General features: G+C 56.1%; 9 protein-coding genes across 9 annotated transcripts; 4 read left to right on the top strand and 5 right to left on the bottom strand.

Moving 5' to 3' along the window:
• Positions 1–46: 46 nt before the first annotated feature.
• Positions 47–1,446, bottom strand: PG986_013764 (uncharacterized protein; the record flags this gene model as incomplete). Its single annotated transcript, XM_066849986.1, has 4 exons — positions 47–459; positions 535–900; positions 963–1,323; positions 1,387–1,446. 4 exons carry the CDS (start codon positions 1,444–1,446, stop codon positions 47–49), a joined length of 1,200 nt encoding a protein of 399 aa, XP_066694129.1.
• Positions 1,447–2,054: 608 nt separating this feature from the next.
• On the top strand, positions 2,055–3,759 carry PG986_013763 (MFS general substrate transporter; the record flags this gene model as incomplete). Its single annotated transcript, XM_066849985.1, has 4 exons — positions 2,055–2,465; positions 2,519–2,760; positions 2,822–3,052; positions 3,120–3,759. The coding sequence occupies 4 exons, from the start codon at positions 2,055–2,057 to the stop codon at positions 3,757–3,759; spliced, it is 1,524 nt and encodes a 507-aa protein (XP_066694128.1).
• Positions 3,760–4,119: 360 nt separating this feature from the next.
• On the top strand, positions 4,120–5,400 carry PG986_013762 (2OG-Fe oxygenase superfamily protein; the record flags this gene model as incomplete). The annotated part of the gene is made up of 2 exons (XM_066849984.1): positions 4,120–4,947; positions 5,119–5,400. 2 exons carry the CDS (start codon positions 4,120–4,122, stop codon positions 5,398–5,400), a joined length of 1,110 nt encoding a protein of 369 aa, XP_066694127.1.
• A 1,251-nt stretch (positions 5,401–6,651) lies between these two features.
• On the bottom strand, positions 6,652–7,299 carry PG986_013761 (uncharacterized protein; the record flags this gene model as incomplete). Its single annotated transcript, XM_066849983.1, has 1 exon — positions 6,652–7,299. One exon carries the CDS (start codon positions 7,297–7,299, stop codon positions 6,652–6,654), a length of 648 nt encoding a protein of 215 aa, XP_066694126.1.
• A 711-nt stretch (positions 7,300–8,010) lies between these two features.
• PG986_013760 (uncharacterized protein) lies at positions 8,011–8,674 on the bottom strand (the record flags this gene model as incomplete). The annotated part of the gene is made up of 2 exons (XM_066849982.1): positions 8,011–8,267; positions 8,344–8,674. 2 exons carry the CDS (start codon positions 8,672–8,674, stop codon positions 8,011–8,013), a joined length of 588 nt encoding a protein of 195 aa, XP_066694125.1.
• Positions 8,675–9,623: 949 nt separating this feature from the next.
• On the top strand, positions 9,624–10,021 carry PG986_013759 (uncharacterized protein; the record flags this gene model as incomplete). Its single annotated transcript, XM_066849981.1, has 2 exons — positions 9,624–9,731; positions 9,800–10,021. 2 exons carry the CDS (start codon positions 9,624–9,626, stop codon positions 10,019–10,021), a joined length of 330 nt encoding a protein of 109 aa, XP_066694124.1.
• A 647-nt stretch (positions 10,022–10,668) lies between these two features.
• Positions 10,669–13,685, bottom strand: PG986_013758 (glycoside hydrolase family 92 protein; the record flags this gene model as incomplete). The annotated part of the gene is made up of 9 exons (XM_066849980.1): positions 10,669–11,010; positions 11,042–11,236; positions 11,311–11,419; positions 11,478–11,740; positions 11,800–11,900; positions 11,990–12,167; positions 12,221–12,371; positions 12,424–13,283; positions 13,443–13,685. The coding sequence occupies 9 exons, from the start codon at positions 13,683–13,685 to the stop codon at positions 10,669–10,671; spliced, it is 2,442 nt and encodes an 813-aa protein (XP_066694123.1).
• A 1,244-nt stretch (positions 13,686–14,929) lies between these two features.
• On the bottom strand, positions 14,930–16,463 carry PG986_013757 (FAD dependent oxidoreductase; the record flags this gene model as incomplete). Its single annotated transcript, XM_066849979.1, has 3 exons — positions 14,930–15,147; positions 15,222–15,563; positions 15,629–16,463. 3 exons carry the CDS (start codon positions 16,461–16,463, stop codon positions 14,930–14,932), a joined length of 1,395 nt encoding a protein of 464 aa, XP_066694122.1.
• Positions 16,464–19,204: 2,741 nt separating this feature from the next.
• On the top strand, positions 19,205–20,890 carry PG986_013756 (allantoinase; the record flags this gene model as incomplete). Its single annotated transcript, XM_066849978.1, has 2 exons — positions 19,205–19,735; positions 19,796–20,890. The coding sequence occupies 2 exons, from the start codon at positions 19,205–19,207 to the stop codon at positions 20,888–20,890; spliced, it is 1,626 nt and encodes a 541-aa protein (XP_066694121.1).
• Between the last annotated feature and the right edge of the window lie 334 nt (positions 20,891–21,224).

Genomic DNA, 21,224 nt, shown 5'->3' with positions numbered 1-21,224 from the left:
CTATTGTCCCTTGACCATATCTATCGTCGAATATCTGACTTGGATTTCATGACAGAAGCATGTTGTAGCTCCATTGCTCCTGCGGCACGTCCCGGTACTTGATGCTCGTGGGGTGCTTCTTGCGCGCCGAGAGGACACGACGGATATACAAGTCCCCTACGTTAACAGTATCGTACCTTTTCGGGTTCTCCGGGTCATGGTCATCATAACAAGACGGCAACACCTCGAGGTCGATCTCGGGTCCGGGGGTCAGGAAGAACGGCAGCGAGCACCGCTCCTGTCCCGTCTTGTTGCGCACCCGGTGCACCGTCGCGGGGTACCGCCCGTTGCTCTGCCGCTCCAGGTACTGCCCCACGTTGCACACGAACGTGCCGGGCGCGGGAGGAGCGTCGACCCAGTGGCCGGCTTGGTTCAGCACTTCGAGGGCGGGGACGTCGTCTTGGAGGACTAGGGTGAGCCCTATTGATCTGTTAGTTGGCGTCTATCTAAAATCGAGCAGACGGGGAAGCACGCCCCCCCCAAGCCTGGACTTACAAGAGAAATCAGCATGCGCTCCCAATCCCACGTTCCCCTCCTCCTCCGCAGAAGAAGAAGAAGATACGCCCGGCGTCGGCGGGTAGTGCAGCGGCCGCATCCCCGTGATGGGGAAGCGGAACATGGCGTCGAAGTCGTCCTCGTCCAGCCCGAAGCCTAGGGCGAAGATGCGCACGAGCTTGAGCGATAGGGGCAGGACGTGCGCGTAGTAGGCGTACAGCCCCTCGCGCCACCAGGGGGCTGCCGAGGGCCAGATGTTTTGGGGCTGGGTGACGTGCGGTGGTGGGCCCGGAGCGCCGGTCTTGCCGGTGTAGTTTTGCTCGGGTTCGAGGTAGCAGTCGCCCATGGTGAAGGCTTCTTTGATATCTGCGACAAGTTCAGAGTTGACTCAAAGTGGAGGAATAAGTGAACAGAAATGACTGACTTACCTCCTTTCGTCCTAGGATCCAAGTTCGTCTCCAGCATGGGCTCGTACCCCCGAATAGCTGGGTTTTTCTGCACGTGGGCCTCCATCTTGACGTCGTGGTCGAGCGCGAAGAAGCGCCGGAGCAGCGCGAAGGTCTGCCGGATGACGTCTTCGGGGACGCCGTGGTTCTTGATGTAGAAGAAGCCGCATTTACTACAGGCATCGCTGATCTCGCGGGCGATCCGCCGCCGTGCCTCGAGCGAGCCGCTGTCTAGGTCCGCGAGGTCCACGGTCGGGATCGAAGTGAAGGAGGACGATGACGCGTCCGAGACCTCGCGGTAGGTTGCTTCGGAGCCGGAGTGGAAGTAGACATACTTCTTGTCCTGTGCATGTTGTTAGTATACCTCACCTGTCATGGTCTCAAAGTATGTTAATGGCCGACTTACTTGACGGGGCACCGCCGAAGGTTGGGTAACAGAAGATACTGGAGTGAGGACCTCTGCCATTTCAACTTATGTTCCCCTTCAACTTATTCTTTTCACTGTCAGCGACATCTCACTGTTCACGATTGAATCTCGCCTCGCAGTTCAATAAGTCATGTTGCCCTGGACGAAGAACCCCAATGCCGGAGGGTTCCCCGCAATCCCCACCCCTCGCAGGATGCTGCACGCGATAGCCGGGTAGCGTTAGTGTCGCAAACTGGCCGACGGGACTCCCCTATCTGATTGACACCCTTGGCTCCGATAGACACGCGAGCGGGGGATACCGCCCACGTATCCGGAACTGGCTTGGGCCATGGTGATCAAGCCCGGTATCAGGATGGACGCATCGGGAGCACTTACCGACTTCTGCGAGTGGACATGCTACCAACTAGATCGTGTACTGCATAATATTGTTCCCAGTCCTCATGTTAGCCATGTGGTTGTTTTGCCCTTGGTAGATTTCGGGACGTTTTCACTTTTCAGCCAATGTCTTTGGTGGTGTTCCTAACGACTTGTTAGAGGTGCATCCTGCTCATCTCGTGGACAACATCAGCTTTGTTTCACTGGGGAAAGACGACATTGCGGAGAACCCTCATCACATCGCTGATCGCTTCCCAGTCGGACATCGCAACATGGCTCTATCACTATCCTACTACGCGAAGAACCTCTTCGCCTCCTCCTATGGCCAAAACCGCCCCGCCTTCTTTATCTGGCACCCGAAGGGCACCCCGTCCTCCGAAAAGAAGCTCCTGTTCAAGATCGACTTCTTCATCCTGACGTATGGCTGCCTCGCGTACTTCACCAAGTGGCTCGACCAGTCGAACCTGAGCAACGCCTACGTCAGCGGCATGCGCGAGGACCTGGCCATGCTCGGCACCGAGTTCAACCTCGCGCAGACCTGCTTCGCCGTCGGGCAGATCCTCGGGCCCATCCCGGCGAACCTGCTGCTGACCTGGGTCCCGCCGCGGTTCCTGCTGCCGGGGCTGGAGCTCGTGTGGGGGATACTGACGATTGCGACGTATGCGGTCACCAATGTGAATCAGGTAGGCCAACACGAGTGTCGGTCAGACAGCAGCCGAAAACCGGTGTCTCTTAGACTAATCCCAAGGGTGGTTGGTATCAGCTATACCCCATCAGGTTCATTGTTGGCTTCCTAGAGGGCTCCTGCTTCGTCGGGATCCAGTATGTCCTCGGATCCTGGTATAAGAGAACGGAGCTGGGAAAGCGCGCCGCCATCTTTGCTTGTGCCGCATATGTCGGCACCATGATATCGGGCTACCTCCAGAGCGCAGTCCTGGCCAGCCTGGATGGCAAGAATGGGATATCCGCGTGGAGATGGTAAAAGTTCTGCCTGCTCGCCCCCCAAGGTCAAAGTGTCGAAATAACCAACTGCGGACAGGGTCTTTATCATTGACGGCATCATCACGATCGTAATCGCCGCTTACGGGGTCGTCTTCTTCCCGGACACGCCCTACAGCACCAAGGCCTTCTACCTGAGCGCCGAGGACAAGGCTCGCTGTATAGAGCGACTGGTCGAAGACGGCCGCGAGGAGACGTCCAATTTCACCTGGGATCTGTTTCTGCGAAGTGTAAAGTCGTGGCAGCTCTACGTCCTGACCGTCTTGTGGATGTAAGTAGCATCCTTTACCGTGCGGAACATAAGCTTGATTGGGTTATGCTTACGCGCCATCGAACAGGTTCTGGAACACCACAGTCGGTAAAGTCGCCAACACGGTGATGCAGCTGTACCTGAAGAACGACCCGGACCACGGCTGGACCCTGTACGAAGTAAACAACATCCCGACCGCGATCAACGGCTGGAACATCGTCATGGTGCTCCTGTTGAACATCTACGTCGACACGACGGGCCGGCGCATGGCCGCCGTGATGCTCAACCTCGCCATCCTCCTGTTTGGCACCATCTGCCTGGTAGTGTGGCAGATCCCGCTGGGCCTGCGCGTCGCCGCGTACATGTGCGCGGGCCTCGACGGCCCCCTGTCGCCTATTTATTACAGCTGGGCCAACCTGCTGACGGGCGGCGACAGCCAGGTGCGCGCGCTGACGCTCGCCATCATGAACTCGTGGGGCGGGGCCGTCTCGGCCGTCATGCAGCAGTTCCTGTACCCGGTGACGGACGCGCCGGCGTTCGGCAAGGGGTTCAAGGCCAGCTTGGGGTTCGTGGGCGGCATGTGCGTCTGGGTGGTGCTGGTGCGGGCTCTGGAGCTGCGCGCCGAGCACGGCAAGACGAAGCGACTGGATGGGGCGGAAGCTCAATGGGGGGCTGCTGCTGCAGAAGAGACGGTGGTGGTACCGATTGCACAGAAGGGTCTGCGCTAGGTAGAGACTTGGCGGGGGGGGCATTTAGTGGACGTCGTTAGTGTGATCTGGGGGGTGGGGGTGGTTCTGTAGCATTGATAATGACGGGAAAGATATGCCGTCGGCTTGGTCCGACGATGCCTGACTGACTGACTCGATGGGCTCGGGAAGTAACACTGCTGCAGCTTCGCTACCATGCATGGAGAAACAGCGAAGCCAATGAATCAAGAGCTGCATTGGTACACTCACACAGAGGACAGATGAAAGAAACATGCTCTGAATCTCTCCAGCATTGTTAATGTCCCCCTCCTCGTCTAGAAAGCATGAGCAAAAGTCGCCGTGTACAGCAATTAGCAATATTGATTGAAACCACCAAAAACCATGGCCACCAGCGACATTCCCACCACCCAACTCCTAATCTCCTCCGGAAACGGGCCCGTAGCCCGCACCGTCCTGCCAACCCCCCTCCGCGACGCCCACCCGTCCGAGATCCCCGTCATCGACGTCTCGGGCCTCTTCAGCCCCGCCCTGCCGAACCGCCAGGCCGTCGCCCGCCAGATCCGCGACGCGGCCACCAACACGGGCTTCTTCTACATCGCGCAGCACGGGATCCCGCGCGCCACCGCGGCCGCGGCGCACGCCGCCTGCCTCGACTTCTTCCGCCAGCCCGCCGCCGTCAAGCAGCGCGCCAGCATCGACCGCTCCGCGCGCTTCAACGGCTACAAGGCCGCCGCCACGCAGCGCATCAACCCCTTCGAGTCCGTCGACGTGCGCGAGAGCTTCTCCTGGGCCTACGACCCGCGCTTCGACCCGGCCGTGGCCGACGTCGCCGACATTCCGCCCGAGGCCGCGGCGCACCTGTGTCTCGAGGACTTCCCCTGGGAGGCCACGGCCAACATGCCGCAGTTCAAGGCCGCCATTGTGGACTACTGGCGGTCCTGCCTGGGGTTGGCCCGCGCCCTCGTCCGCGCCTTCGCGCTGGCCCTCGATCTCGACGAGCACTTTTTCGATTCCAAAGTGACCTACCCGGACGCCGTGTTGGCGATGAATTACTACCCGCCCATCCCCAAACCCACGGATGCTGATGCTGTGGCTCGGTCCCAGTCGGAACAGGAAGTCTCGATCGGGTCGCACACGGATTTCCAGCTCTTCACCATCCTTTGGCAGGACGACAATGGGGGGTCTGCAGGTCCTGAACCGACAGGGGCAGTGGATCAATGCGAAACCCATTGAGGGCACGCTCGTAAGTTCGCTCATTTCTCTGACCGTTTCCCTACACGTTCCATGACGAGCCTGTGCCGGGGGGCAATAGTGTCTACAATCGGTTCTATGCAGGTTAGTTTTACCAAGCATAGACAAAAGTACTGACTCCCTCGCAAGGTCGTCAACATCGCGGACTACCTCCAGCGCATCACGAACGACCGCTACATCAGCACGGTGCACCGAGCCCAGAACTGGAGCGGCCGCGAGCGCGTCAGCATGCCCTTCTTCGTCGGCTTCAACTGGAACGAGAGCTGCGGCGTGCTCGACAGCTGCGTCGCCGAGGGCGAGGAGAAGCACTACGAGGAGATCAGCTGCTCCGAGTGGGTGAAGCGGCGGGCCCAGGCCATGTATAAGACGGAAGGCTTCTCGGTTGGTAAGGCGGCGGTGCCTTCGTCTTGAAATGGTGTTTCATTATGAATTTGAAGTAAATGGATTCTAGAGTGCAAATATGCTCATGTGTAATTTAACAAAAATGAATATTCGCAAATAAAAAAAATATTTGAATCGTCAAATGCGAAGTGTGTGTGTGATGCTAGGGGTGTAAATAGTAAAGTGTGTTGAATGAAAAGGGTTAAAAGATTAAAAAGCAGGCAAAAAGAGTGGCCCGAAAGGGGGCCGAAAAAGTGACCGCAGAGGGAGTTGAACCCTCTTGCCTCTAAGTATAGGAATAAGACTACTACCGCTAGGCTACCCCGGCCCGGTCAAGGGAGCAAGAGGTAATTTAGATATATAAATACCAGAGGGAAGCGTGTGCTGTGCTGTTGAACGTCGGGTCGCCCTGAATAGGGGTAAACTCAAATTATGACGAGGTGGTCGTCCCCCACCAGGCCTCGATCAAAACGAGCAGTATTAGATGCAAGCGACATACGGAGCAAGGAGGAAAGAGAGCACACTGTGAGCTTTGATCTGAATTTTACATGGGGGCGGCCTGTATGGTCCAGTGTAGTGTAGGGAATCGTTGAAGTGGTTTCCCAAGGAAAGGGGGAATAGGATCACGCAATTGACGGAGGGGATAAGTAATACGGCAAGCAGACATTCTCTCACATACGACCACAGCTCTCAGAGTATTCGGGATCCCGTCCGCTCTCCCATAGACAAGCTGAGAAGCGCCGAATTAGTACTAGAGTCGGTGACGATCTGGGAATCCTCGGTGTTGTATGTTTTTCTTTTTCCTTTTTCGTGTTTAATTTGTCTACTCTCGTTGGTTCTGAACGCTTGACAAGGACCTGTATTTCTACGTGTAGATGCGCGTTCTCTAATATGTTTAATTCTGTGAGTCCGACGGTACGGCATATAGTCCAACTACACAGTTTTTTCTTTCCTTTTTTTTCTTTCCTTTTCGTTTTCACAACTGAGGATCGTCTCAAGTCAGAGAATTAAATATTTGTTGATATCTCTGAAATCTTGTCCTCTAAGCTCTTGTGGCCCAAGTCAGGTATATTTCCCCGAACTGTCTTCGTCAGACTCCTCCCACCTTTGAGGATATCACCTTAACCGCTTCAAAAGGACCAACACAAGGGCCTAAACCCCTGCCTCCCGGCTCGGAATACCCAGCCGCGCATCTATCATAAATGTAGTATCATAAATGTAGTACGACTTGCCAGCGTCTCCTTTTCTCTTCGTCTCTCTTCTGCTTCCGCGCAGGCCCTTTCACTCCGCGGCAGCTGCCTCGGCTCCCTGCCTCTCTTTCTCTTCCACGACACCGATCAGAATGATGTGCATGGCGGCGATGATGCCAAGACCCATGGCCCCGCTGCATCGATTGCAGTCCAGTGTCTGGCAGGCACCGTTGCACCGCAAGGGGAAGCGACAGGCTCCTTGGCCAGCGTCCGCCAGATCCAGCCCGGCAGCGTCGAGATCTCGCGCTCGAGCTCGTCGCAAACGCTGGGACACTGCTCGAAGACGTGCGGTCGGGAGCCATCTTCCCGGTTCGCTAGCCTGGCAGCGGTGATGGTCTCTTCTTGGTCGAATTGAGGTGGTTTTGGCAGGACCGGCTGGGTCCTCCGGAGCGCTGCCAGGCAGAGGGCGCAGTCTCGTCCTCACAATGACAAGAAAAGAATGCCAGGATTCTTCGCAAAGTAACCCCGAAAGAGTTGTGATCGCCATCATAGGAAGATCTTCACCAAGACTGTGTGGCTTTGTTCCCAGTTTATGGAAAACTAGGGACATAGCCACCGTACGCATCATCGCGAGGCGGTATAATGCGCAAAGGATGGAATTGCAGCATCCTGCGCCGCGCCAGCTGAAGGGTTCGTCTCCAGAAGTAATGTGTTCGACAATCTTGGTCCCATTCAACATGTCAAACTAGTGTCATCAAACCCGTTCTTGGGTCGGTAGTTGTTCCGGAGACAGGGGGGATCCTCCGGCCTGTGCCGCAGCGCACCAAGAAACAGACAATATCGCCCCGGCGAAGCGCCCATGGTCATAAAGGTCGGCACTGAAGCTGAACCCCACCCACTCGCACGGGCGATACGCTAGGTGACCATCTGTATTGTTGAAAACTGTCGAAGCTTGGCGCCAATGGGATGGGTGGCTGACTTCCAGTTTCGGCATCGAGGTTCAACTACATACATGTTTTGGGTGTTATAGATTTTGATATTTGAGGTATAGCCGTTTTTTTATAGGACGTCGTCGAGTAAATTTTCTGCTCGCTGGCTCTCCTTCCACGCTGGAAGAGGTAGAGGAGTATAAATGCGTGGTCATAATGAAAACGTTCCGAGGCTAGTTAATATTGGACGAGAAAACATATTGAGCAAACAAAATCAAGGGCACAGTGTGTAGATTGGTTAAAAGTTAAAATACTCCAACTACCGGCCAATCTGCTGCCGTTCTCAGAAATAAATGCATGCCCTATCTCTCTCTCTCTCTCTCTCTCTGTGTGTGTGTGTGTGTGTGTCTATATGGGTGCGAATTCCCCCTTCTCCTTCCCGCCATCGTGGTTCTCGTGAATTAACCACTTCTCCATTCACTTTGGTTTGTCCCCCCGTTCTCAGTCAAGAGGGAAACGCTTTAGCCCTCGTAGCCGACCTCGAAGTAGCAGACGCTGTCGAGGTCGAACCGGGTAACACCGTAGGCGAAGCCGTCGTCGCCGATGTTGCCGGCGAAGCCCTCGCGGCACTTGCTGGCGATCTTGGACAGCGAGTACCGGGCCTGGTTCTCCTCGAACTTGCCGGGGCTGTGGTAGAGGCAGAAGTAGACGGCCACGTCGGCGGCGCGGGCCCAGATGGACTGGTCGCAGTTGCCGGCGTTCTGGGGCTTGTTGCAGTCTGTTGTTGTCAACCCTGTCTTAGCTGGGCTGTCCTTGTTCTCGTTGCTGTTGTTGTGGCTGTGGCAGGTACTTACAGGCGATCAGAGAGTCCCGGGCTTGCTCCTCGTACTCCACCTTCAGCGCAAACTTGTGGCTGCCTTTGCCGTGGCACTCCAAGTGCTCCTTGCGTGCCTGCAGGGCGTGCATCGTCTCGTTGCCGGTTCCGGCGGAGCGGTCGGCGAGCTCAACGTTGGTCATATTGTAGATGCCGTCGGCCTCGACGCTTCGCTTTTGCACGAGTCCGGAGACCCTGCCGGCCTTGGTCCAGATCCCGTCGCCGGAACGGTCGACTTCACGAGGGGCCATAACTCCCGCAGAAGCGGTCAGGGCCAGGGAGAGGATGGAGATGATCTTGGCGGCGTACATTGTGCGATAATGTGTCTGATGAAAGGTAGTGTGGTAGGAAGGTGGTACAGTAGGACTGATGCGATGAAGCTGTCTGTAGTAGGAGTGGTGGTAGTGGTAGTAATAGTTGGAGGAAGTGATACTGTTATGAGACTTGTGTTGCTGGTGAGTGATAGAAGATTGTTTCTACCAGCGGACAAGCCGCCCTTCTTATACATTCGATCTTCCACTCCACGACTACCAGCAGACGTACTACAGACAGCAGCACCTTACTCTAGTTGCTCAACGTCGTTCGTCCATGACGCTGGCGATCTTCGTGAACAGCCACCGCAGCCGTTTGGTTGCGGCGCCGACGAACAAAAGCGCGATAGTAATCCTTCCGGGCCTATAGTCAAACCTCAATCCCTCCGAACCGTACAATACCCCTTCCGAGGGGGGCGGAACAAGGCCCGGGCCCATATTAGGGGCCCCGCAACCAAACAAGTGGCGATCCCCCAATCCTTCCGCGGACTGTCTTCAAGAGATTTCCACACTATAATCAAAGATCTGAGGATACATCCCGAGAAAAACTGATGTGTCTGGATTAATATTGCACTTCAGCCCCAATGTAGCGGGCTATAGTCCGGTGCCCTTACAGGATGTGCCGCCGGGATCACTGCGGCTGATTCTAGGTCGGTCCTTGCCCCCTCAAAAGGAGCTGATCTACACTTCAGATTGGAGAGAATCATCATTGTTTTCATTGATATCGCCGTAGGTGACTGCTATATTTGGCTCAGGTTCCTCCGGCCTGCACTTGAGCACACCGGCTATCGGGCGTCATTATCTTACCATTTCTCCGTGCCACCGGCGTGACTGCGCCGCATCCCATTTTAACTGTGCCGCACCCATTATACAACGGGTCCTCGACCGGTCACGTGAGTTCATCAACCACGGGCCTCTACGAAAACTATCGGAAGGGGTGCGGCACAGGATGCGGCACAATCAGGCCGCTCCGCAACCTTGCCACCTCAGAATAAGCCTCGGAGCTTTGCTGCGTCATGAGGATCAGAGGCCTGAGGGTGCCTGGAGTTTAGCTCAGGTGTATCCAAGCTGATCGACACCAGGCAATCTCCTGGCCCAAAAGTCATAAGCGCTGTGCCACCTTAGGGGTACCCAGGGCTTTCTCGCCTCGACTCAGCCGCATCGTCCAGCGGCAGCAACAACATCAAAATGCCCGTTACTGCTGATACTGCTGCTATCCAGCGCCTGCAGCCCCAGACCCGGCGCGCCAGCGATGTCGCACCGGTCTTCGACGCTTGTGTCTACACCAACATCGGCCCACCAGCCACACCCTCGGGCATCTCATCGACGAACGCCGTGCAGAGCTAAGCCACGACCAGGCTGTAGTTTTTAGTATCGAGCGGCGGCGCGACAGCGAAAACGCGCTGCCCAGACTGGGCCGTCCTACCGGAGGGAAAGGTGACATCACGGAGTGTGCCGGACCGACAGTAAACCCATGGCTGCTCCTGCCGCTCCGTGTCCGCCGTCGTACTAGAGGGTTGCGGGACACAGCAGCACGGCTTGCTAGAGCTAGCGTGGGCCCATAGAGGACTGTAAGCCTGGTCTTCAGCGCACGTGTCGGAATTGACCCTCAAGAGATCGTCAGGCGGCGACCATGTTCGAAGGACTAGCGGCCACATCTGCTTAGGGGTCGCTAGTATGGTACAAATCGAGGCGTCGTTGGTATAAGAGGCGATGTTGATAGCGGCGCCGGCATGCAGGTTGCTGGTTTGTCTTGGGGTTGGGTATACTGACGTGGAGCTCGACTTAGCCCGGAGATGCGGACCGCGAGAGCGTCACTGCTGCCGCCGTCTTCTTTACTTGACTTGATCACAAGCATAGCGATGCAGAAGTGTTCTCGGACGGCACCAAAGGCGAGGCGGAGGGATATTCAAGATGATATTATGACTAATTATGTAGTTAGCCCATCGGCTCAATCGCCGCCCTCGTACTCATCAAGTGATCCAAGGCATTAATTAGCGCGCGAAAGCATCCATCTTCCACGTATCCGACCGATACTTCAGAGCCGACCTGCTCCTTAGTCTCTGGTCCGAAGCAGTTCCATTAAACCCAACATACTTTCCCGTACTCGGGGGCAGGTCCTTCACCGCGGTTCCCCAAGTAGTGCTTTCAGTCTTCCCAAGGGTAAGCACGAGCTCCTTGCCTTCCAGGAAGAAGCTGTGATCGAGCCAGTTCTTCGTATACGATTCGCCGTTTAGTGTGGCGGATTGGATATAGATGGCCTCGTAGCTAGGATCGAAGTTCACGTTGCGTATCGTGGCGGTCTTGCCAGTCGTCGGGTGCGTCAAGTTGACAAACTCGAAAAAGGGGGGGCGTGATAAGGTACACGTTCTGCCCGGGATTGGGGAACAGTCCCATCATCGAGAATGCAACAAACGAGCCCATCGCGCCGGAATCGTCATTTCCCGGGAGTCCTCCTGGAGTCGGGTTGAAGTAACGAGGAGTGTAGAAGTGCGACCGCGCCGCGCTCTTGCCTGGTCTGCCAGCATAGTGATATTGGAAAACGGTGAGGAACGAGGGCTCCTAAATCAGTGGTAGCGTCAGTTTTCGATGAAGAGTTTACTGTGTATGAGCATATGTTGGTGAAGCGTGCTTACGTTGCCAATGTTAGTGATATTCTGATCATGCAGATAATCCAACCGTCGCACGAATTCATTAGGCCCCCCATAGATGGTAATCAGATCCCCCTGGTTTTGCGGAACGAAACTAGAGGGATGCCGATTAGTAGGGACTACTTCAATCAAGATCTGGATAGTTGGCTTACAATCCGTACTCCCAAGTACTGTCTTCGAACGTCTCCCGACCGGTGTTCTGCAGAGAGCAAGCAATACCGGTTGTGTCCAGGTTCGAACAAGTCAACGGATCCTGCGAGGCCCATGTCTGATTCAGGTACTTGGCTTGGAAGAATCCTTTGAAGCCAGTATCCGCTCCCGTTGGGAGGAAGCTTGTCTGATCAGGGTAGAATACATTCTTCCAATTCTCGCTGGAATCAAGATACTTCTCCTGATCAGCTGTGTTGTTCATGGCCTGAGAAATATCAGCGGACTGCGATTGGAGCGGTATTGACAGGTAATCGAGATCCCCACCTTCGACATCAGGGAGATGCAGAAGTCGTTGTAGGCATACTCCAAAGAACGGGAAATGGATCTCGTCATAGTGCCGAACCCCTTGTAGTCCAAGTCCTGCACTGCGAGAGTGTCAGTCTCAGGCGAAGCAATTCAATCTTCCCGGTAACGGGGAGTACGAAGTCCTCCAAAAGGGCCACCATGAGCTTACCTGGGATGTAACCAAGCGATTTCCAGCTGTCGAGCCCACCTCTACCGTGGGTTGCCCAGTCGTAAGGTTCCACTTCGGTGTCTTTCACGATCGCCTGATAACCTACATTCCAATCTATGCCGTCTGAGATACCCTTCAAGTACGCGTCGACCAAGACGTTGTCTGCGTTAGAGCCACCCTAGATCGTATGTGTTAGGGTAGAGGTTCTATAGAACGCGAATGCGGGCTTACCTGTGTGTATCCTCTGCATAGAGACATCTTACAGTCAGGCAGCCACCCCTCGTATTTGTACGTATCGATCAATGACCGGATCATTTGAGCTACCGCAACAGGATCGAGGATGACAAGGAACGGAATCTGAGATCTGAAACTGTCCCAAAGACTGTAGTGAGCTGTTAGTATGTATTCTAGCATTGCATCACGTTCCAACTAACCAATAGAACGAGTCAAAGTACGGCTCATCGCTCTTCCACAGAGGGTTCTCTCCGGTGTAGTTCTGCGGGTTCACCATGGTGCGATAGATGCCGCTGTAGAAGTTGATGATCAGGTCCTTTGCAACACCGCCACCAGCGGATACAGTGATGGGGCTCAACTTGGCTTTCCATGCGTCCTTGGCGGCCTTAGTCACAGAGTCGAAGTTGAAGTCCGGGACCTCGGCCTCGGCATTCACGCAGGCTTGCTCGGTGCTGATGAGGCTGACACCTGTTCGCGCTAGGATGGGAGTTGTCGCGTCTTGGAATCTGACGAAACCTCCACCGGGTAGAGGGTAGCCGTTGATAGACCGCGATATGGTGAGTTCTTTTGCTTCCGTGGTGGCGCGGCTGTTAACGTAGATACCACTGTCCTGGATGGCCGGGCCGGAGAAGTCGGTGCAGAAATAGGCAGTGTACGAGCCAGATCCGAAACTGGGGAGGAACTTGGCGCCACCAGAGATTCGACCAGTCTGCGCGTCCACGGAAACGGTGCCATTGTCCTGCCTGGAGTCTGATAAGTCGGACAAATCCTGCATTACGAAAGGGTACGTTCCATTTGAACCCGGCCCGTTCGGGAAGGTAAACCGATAGAGGGCAGTGTGCTGAGTTGTCGTCATCTCGGCCTGGACGCCCATGTCCAAAGTGATGGAGAAAAATCCCGGCTGGGCCTTGACATTCTCGGGCTTGAAGGAACCATGATTGACCCTCGTCTTCTTGGGGAAGTCGCACAGATTGAGATCATCTCCTGGGCAGGATGGGTAGACGAATAACGGAAAATTTCCGAGACTTGGCGAACCACCTGTTCCAGAGTCATGCAATACCTATCGACCCTGGGTGTCAGTATTGCTCTTTCGAAATATAGACCACGCGACTCTGGGAGGCGAGGGGGGGGACGCGAGCAGCTCCCCAATGAGTTGTGAGGTACTTGACGCTCTAGTGACACACTGAGATATGGAGAATGAAGGCCCAAAGTTGCTCACCGAAAAGCCGTGCACCGGGTTGCCGTCGAGAGTGAAGCCACCTTGATTGGAGCTGGAGTTGGTGTCGGCCACAGCTTTGGCCATGCCATAAGGCAGAGATGCACCCGGGAAGACATTGCCAGCGTTGGTACTGCCGATTAGAACATCGACGTACTGAAGGGGATCAAAGTCCTCGGCTGCGGTGGCATCTCCAAGAGCACCAACTACCAAATAAGCCAATACAGGAGCCCATAGAGTAGCCATAACGGATATCGCTATCATGCTCGTCCTCAGAATGTCGAACCCGCCAGCTGCTTGATTAAGAATATCGTAAAACCCCGATGTTGGTCCAAGCCGCCCTCTGAAAAGCAGTTCGAGCCAAACAGGTGATAGGAGGTTAACTTGGCAGCAGGACCCGTTTTACTTGACGGAGAGCCAGGGAAATGAATTCCTCGTCGCAGCGCCCTTGTTGACATAGTGAACCACAGGACGCCCGAAGTCTATATGCAGATCGACCTGCAGTAGCCATCCATCTTCAACCCAGTCACGGGAACCTCCAGTCGGATGCATTGAGATGGTACGACCTGAGAGAGGGGGAGACTCGCTCCGGGAAATTAGTGAATAAGACATGCTTGCCCGCGAGAGGCGGAAAGCTCGGGCTGGCGACATGAGCCTCTGGCCGACATGATGGCGAAAGTGGGAGTCACCCGCAGGCTCATGCACAAGCAGGAACCGATGGGTAGATAGCGTGACTGCGACGCCGTTATGCAGCTTTTGGCCCTTTGGTGTTGTTGGATCAGCAGAGCAACATGGACCGATATCGTGCATCAAATTTCCAATGCACGCGGCTTGGGGAAGAAGAACTGAAGAAAGAAGGAGGGGTAGCGTTTGATTTCCTTCGGCATGCAGCTTCCCTGACTCGATAATAAAAGCTTCCCTGATTGCCAATACTCGATTAGGAAGGAGCGTTGGGTAGGGTAGCATTGATTGGGCGCTGCATCTTGCTTTTGTTTGGCTTCGGTCCCCTGTACGCGTGATGGGAAATCGAGGGAGGGCCGATCAGAACCAGAATGGGTTTTGGTGTTGATCTGATAAATCACCCGGAAGACGGGAGACGGGAGGCGGGTGCTGGGTGGCACCATTATTAGCGAAGTGGGCACACGTGCGACAGCGACAGAACAAACATCCCGTCGATACACCAAACCTTGAACGGTCGCGATGATATTGAGATGTCAGTGATGCGCTCCCGGTATAATTGGCCACTGGCGCGATTGCGACGTACATCCTCCAGGGCCAGGTACCTAATTGCCAGGGGCAGACCCCCTGTGATCCAAGCTTCAATGGTTCGACGCTGGTAACATAACCCGAAGAGACGGACCAAAGTCAAATAACGGCAAACATGTGCAACGAGGCAACTACCTGCTAGGAAAAGATATATGTCTTCTAAGCACCTCGTATCTTGAGTTCTGCCCAGAAAGCGTGCATCTCTCCAACACGATCATCCTCCCTTACGTCTGCATCCGCTTCAACGTCGTCTGGAAGAGCCGCGGGACGACGGCGTCCATCTCCTCCAACGGCTTGCCATTCTTGACCATGTCCGCGATTGCCTTGCCCAATATCAAAATCTGAGCCATCCCGCCGCCGTTGAAGGCTGCAATTACCCATTGGTTCTCGCGCTGTGGCACTTTGCCGACATGCGGCATCCCGTCTTTGGTGGCTGCCATTACTGCAGATGAATCGGAGTCGGTTAGCGAGATGACTAGCTGAGGGAAGCAAATGGGGAGCTGGCGTCAAACTTACTTCCCGTCCAGACCCTGTCCAGCTCCGTCCCGCTGCTCTCCCAGCCGCGGAACACTCGCTGCATGTACCCCTCGAAGTAACCCGCTTCCAGGACAGGCTCGATGAGGACCGAGTCGTCGATGTTGTTTTGCCAGAGCTCCCGGGGTTCCTGGAAGAGCCACCTGCCGCCACCCACGACAATGCCGCCGTCGGGTCTAGGGTTCAGGTAGTCCACGGTCGACGTGTCCGGATACTGGAGACCGTACTCGATGTTGTACGTGTGGCTGAGATGGGGAAATACCGGCTCGGCGTCCTTCGGGGGCGCGAGATGGGAGGCCGTTACCCTATATGAGTTAATGACACCTGCACACCACCACCCATTTTAGACCTGGCTTCGTTTCTGCTTTGAAAAATTCATCTCGGCATACCTTGGTATTGAGGTAGTAACCCGGCCGTGTATGCGTTCGTGGCGAAGACGACCTTCTTCGCCCGGATCGAGCCACGGTCGGTATGGATCCCAGTGCCCGACTTGCCCTCGTCCATAGCCTCGACAGACAGCACAGGCGTCTCCGTCTGCAGGTTAAGGCGCGGATTCCTCTCCATCGCCTTCTCCAGCAACTGCGTCACGAGCTTGTACGGCCACAGCGAGCACGCCGGCCCGCTGAAGGCCGCCCTGGCCCCCTTGACGGACGTGACCCTCTCGGCGAACTTCTCGCCGACGAAGTCGTGCTCGCGCGTCCACTTGTCGCCTCTCTGCGTACTCTCGCGCCACTTGGACTCCATCTCCCGCGCCTCGTCCGCGTTCAGGAAAACGTCGTAGCTCCGCCGCAGCTCGAACTCGCAGTCGAGCTGCTCCGTCTCGACGACCTCCCTGAGCGCGTCGATCTGCGCGCGGACGAGGGCCGCGAACTGCTCGGCCGCTTGCAGCCCGTGCTCCTCGATGATCGACAGGACGGATGCCGTCTTCAGCTTCACGTGTCCGCCGTTCCGGCCCGTGGCCCCCGAGCAGACTTGGCGCGCCTCTAGCAGCGCGATGGACGGCGGCGGGGCTCCGGTGTCGCTGGGGTCTTGCGAGGCGGGGGAGGAGAGGCTGTAGGCCACGGAAACGCCGGAGAGCCTGGCCCCGATGATCGCGACGTCGCATGTTTCTGGGAGCTGCTCGGTGGAGCGGTGCGAGTCTAGGCGGTGCGGCTCTGAGCACCAGGAAGACAGCGTGGGATTTGCTACGGGGAGCAAGGGGTTCGTGTGCTTGTCGGCAGCCATTATTTTTATATAATCGATAACAATTGTTGAGGCAAGTGGTATCTATTGAACGCATACTGCATAAACACAACGATGTACCCGTTCTTATATCCATATCTTCGACAACGTTTCTACGAATACCTACATCGAAGATTGATTGCCGGGCCGCTCGAAATATCCAGATGGTCATCATTGTCATTGTAACCGCTTACCTGGCCAAAAACGTCGTGTACACGAAAGCCAGCAACCAACGAACGTATGCACTCCTCTTTGAAATAGGTAGGTAGAGAATCAATCGCAACAGCCATACGTAGAGCCTTCACGATGTTTGGTTACATCACAACTTCTCACCCCGCATTCCCTGTTCCTTTCCTGGCAGAAGGCGGGCGAAAGCTGACGCAGCGGGTTACGCAGGGCGGCGACGACGGAATATGAAGTTGAATCATTCTAAAAAACGTACGAGCAGGCGCTGAGGTAATCGTGAGATGTTGTAATCCGGATGGGACTTCGCCCGAAGCTATCGCCTGTCTGTCTTCTACTGCCGAACCCGCCCCCGCAAATACCCCGGATTGTTCAACAGTTCCAAATGCGGACAGATATCAAGGGCCAGGGAGGGAGAGAGGGGGAACGGCAATATTCAATCATTTTCAACAATGCCAGGGGAGAGGTCATCCAATTAATTGATGGATATCAAAGTATGCATCTAGACACTCATAATGTTCATTCATTGCAGGTGCGACCGCTCCCACCGGAAATACGAGATCAACCACCAGCCAGCCAGATTTAGGCGGTAAAAGTGGCGCCCAACTTCGGATCAGGGCTCTGTTTTGACCGCTGCAGCCCAGCAGGCAGGTGACGAACCGCCGCAGCAGCCAAGCCCCCAGCGAATCCGAGAGAAGAAAGATAATCGCTGCGACCAGTGCTCCAATTCGCGCGCCTTCGACATAAACGAGAAACAAGCTTTGATATGTCAGAAAGCCCATGCACCTCAAGAGCGAATGAAATGCTGAGGATCTCGTTATCGGTTTATCTGATTTGACTCCAAGACAGAAAAACAGAAACAGTCAGCGATCTGAGATACGACCGACTACCTAGATCCGGCTCGTGACAGGGCCGACCGATAAGATGCTCTTGATTTGATCGTGCTTCCAACGACGACTCAGTTCAGGGGAAAGATAGGATCGACGTATTTTCTAGTTTTGATAATGCTTTAGTGGATAGAATCTGCTTGTTCGGTTTGTCGATTTGCAACACCGGGCACAAGGAGATTATCTTCGTTGGGGCATGTCATTGATTGAAAGGCTTGACCGAAAGACGGGGGTGGACTCTGACGGGACCTCAGTTGCCCATGTGCGAAAAGAGCAGGTACAGGCAGTAGTAGTGTCGGGTCCGTACAGTAGAAGAATCATTTGGTCGATTTTCCTTTTGCCGCGGAGTCCTTTTTAGAGAGGGACTGGCTGACTGGCTTCCATAAACTGAATATAATATCCTGCAGGTGACCATTGTCTTTCCCATTGGTCGTGTGGTCACGATTACTCGATGAAAACTACGTGGAGTCGTTCGCCTCGGCCTCTTGGGAGTTTCTATCGAGCAATCGTTTGGCGATAAGATACCGGAGTGGGCAAAAAGGCCATACCACTTGCTGACGGATCCTCTTTGTTAGTTGTCCCCATGCAGCCCTGAGGCGCGCTACCGCAAGCACAAAAATTGGGCAGCAGAGGCTAGACCAAACAAACAAGCATTCCGTGCAGGCGCTTCTGCGGTCTCCAGAGTCCAGAGGTCTTTCTACCAATGGAAATCTCGGTTGATGAGTGTTGCATACCACGTCCCTGGTTTCCTCGATCTGGCGAAAAATGATCAAATTCTTGACTCGGGGAATCAGGAATAAGTGGGCGATAACCGATTTTCCACAGACCCGATGGTGGAATGTCAACGCAACGTTTACTAAAGTAGCACAAGCCCCCCCCCGGGAGAATGACGGGCCAATCATAGCGCCCCGATAGACTTGCGACTGCTGTATGTAGATTCAGGGTCCGAGACGTTTTCCTTATCTCTTGCGCCTAGCACCGCCTAGCCGGGCCCCAGCCCACACCATGGCATTGCCTGGTTTGGCGTTCCCGCCCATTGTAGATAACCTCGCTGCTGGCCCCATCCTTCATGCGACCCACCCCCAAAATACACCACAGGCTGGTCTGGCTTTCTTATCGCCTCTGCCGAGGGGCGGCGGGCGGCGTCGGATGTCGCTCGTGGAGGAGCGGTGGGCACGAGAACATGCGTTTGACTCGATGACAGGGCCCTTCGTCTTACACTTCTGGGCCAAGGGGCCCTGCCTGGCCCAAGTGGTTTTTGAATACCTCCCTTTTTCTCTACCATCTCTCGTCCTGTAGACTCTGCCCCATATCAGTTGCTTGTGACTTGTCTTTTCTTCGTTGGTGTCATTCTCTGAGACCACGATAGCACCACTGCCCTTCTTTACTACAACGTGCTTTCTTTGACCACAACTCTTCCCATTCTTTGTTCCAGTCGCAGACCGGAACGCATAGCCGGGATCTTATCTCGTCAACCCACCACCGCCACTACAATAGCTGCGCGATAAGCCACTGCAGCTTGATCTATCGTCGCCATCGTAGCCGTTGCTGCGCTTGTCCGCTTCCAGCTTTCGTTTACTGCACCCCAGATTCTTATCGAGGCCCCCAGTCTCCCCTATATCGCCGTCATCCATACCGCACCGGTGCGACTACTATCCCACACTGCCAGAAGCCATGGGGTCCATTGCGTATGCTGCTCCCGGCACCGCCGAGCCGCTCATGGTCCTCGTCTCCACGCGGGCCGTCCTCACTCTCCCGGACGAGAGCCTCGTACTAACCCCGGCCTCCATCTCTGTCTCTCCCGAGTCGGGCAAGATCGTGGCGATCGTGCCGGCCGTCCTGCCGCAGTCCTCGTTCCCCTCGTCCGCCACCTATCTGAACTACGGCTCCAAGCTCTTGATCCCCGGTCTGGTTGACGCCCACGTGCATCTCAACGAGCCGGGCCGGACGGAATGGGAAGGCTTCAACACCGGCACTCGCGCGGCCGCATCGGGCGGTGTGACTACGGTGGTTGACATGCCGCTCAACGCAATCCCTCCCACTACCACAGTTGCTGGCTTCAAGGAGAAGCTCGCCGCCGCCCAGGGTCAGTGCTGGGTCGATGTCGGTTTCTATGGCGGTGTCATTCCCGGTAATGCCGACGAGCTGCTACCGCTGGTCGAAGCCGGAGTACGTGGATTCAAAGGGTTCTTGATCGAATCAGGTGTAAGTGCAAATACTTTCTGAACACTAGAGAGGGAGACATTCTTACTGACCAGCGCACAGGTCGACGAGTTCCCCTGCGTCTCATCCAACGATATCGCCCTGGCAATGAAGACGCTGAACGGGACCCCCACCACGCTCATGTTCCACGCCGAGATGATCCCGCCCATCGCCGACTCGGTCGGCGACGCCGTGCAGGCCTCCGAGCCGCCCGCCGCGCCCCACGGCGACCTGACTGCGTACCAGACCTTCCTCGAGTCGCGCCCGCCCGTGTTCGAGACGTGCGCCATCGACGAGATCGTCTCGCTCGCGCCCCTGGCCCCGGCGCTGCACCTGCACATCGTGCACCTGTCCGCCACGCAGGCGATCCCGATCCTGAAAGCCGCCCGCAAGGCCGGCGTCAACATCACGGCCGAGACGTGCTTCCACTATCTGGGCCTCGCGGCCGAGGAGGTCGCCAAGGGCGACTGCCGCTACAAGTGCTGCCCGCCCATCCGCGAGCAGCTGAACCAGGACGGCCTCTGGGACGAGCTCCAGGCCGGGCCCGACTCGGTCATCCGCACCGTCGTCTCGGACCACTCGCCCTGCACGCCCGAGCTCAAGCTGCTGCCGTCGCACCTCCAGACCGCCGCCGAGCCCGCGGCGATGCACCACGTCGACTCGGGCGTCGACATGTCGGCCGACGCCGACGCCGACGAACTGGCCCAGGAAGCCCAGCTGAAAGCGGCGGCGGCGCAGGGCGACTTCTTCGCCGCCTGGGGGGGCATCTCGTCCGTCGGGCTGGGTCTGCCGATCCTGCACAGCGCGTCGGTGCGGCGCGCCCAGGAGTCGCTCTCGGCGCCCGACATCGTCGACATCGTGCGGCTGTGCTGCGCCGCGACGGCCAAGCAGGTCGGCCTGTCGCACCGCAAGGGCGCGCTCAAAGTCGGCATGGACGCCGATGTCTGCGTGTTCGACGAGGCCGAGGAGTGGGTGCTGCAGAGCCACGGGATGCACTGGAAGAACCGGTGCTCGCCGTGGGAGGGCAAGGCGTTCCGCGGCCGCGTCCGGGAGACGTGGTTACGGGGCCGCAAGGTCTATGAGCACGGCGCCGGGAACTTGGGGTTCGTGGGGGGGAAGCCGGTTGGGCAGGCGATTGTTGAGCGGCGGACGTCTTGATCTTCAGCTGAGGAGCTATTCTTTTTGCTTTTGCTTCTGTCTGGGTCTAAGATGTCTGATTGATCACATCATATTGCGTGACCGGCAGGACGGAAGGTTTCAGGCGGGGTAGGAAAGCTGCAAGGACGTCTACCATAAACGGTGGTTCACGCTTTGGGGTAACGTGGAGTAATGGAGAGAGTGTGTGGTTTTCCAGAATCATGGGTCGCTGGGTGGTATTGCATGAGCTACGACTACGGGGAGTTTTTGCTTTTCCTGTTTGCTTTTGGTCGTATAGAGCGAGCTGGGCATAGGTAGAGGCGTTTTACATACTCGGGATGAGGCGATTTTCATG

Source organism: Apiospora aurea (assembly GCF_038362705.1).
Source record: "Apiospora aurea strain CBS 24483 chromosome Unknown utg000009l_segment0_segment0, whole genome shotgun sequence".
NCBI classification, from domain to species: Eukaryota; Fungi; Ascomycota; class Sordariomycetes; order Amphisphaeriales; family Apiosporaceae; genus Apiospora; species Apiospora aurea.
Note: the sequence above shows the minus strand (reverse complement) of the source record. Positions and strands in the feature narration are given on the sequence as shown.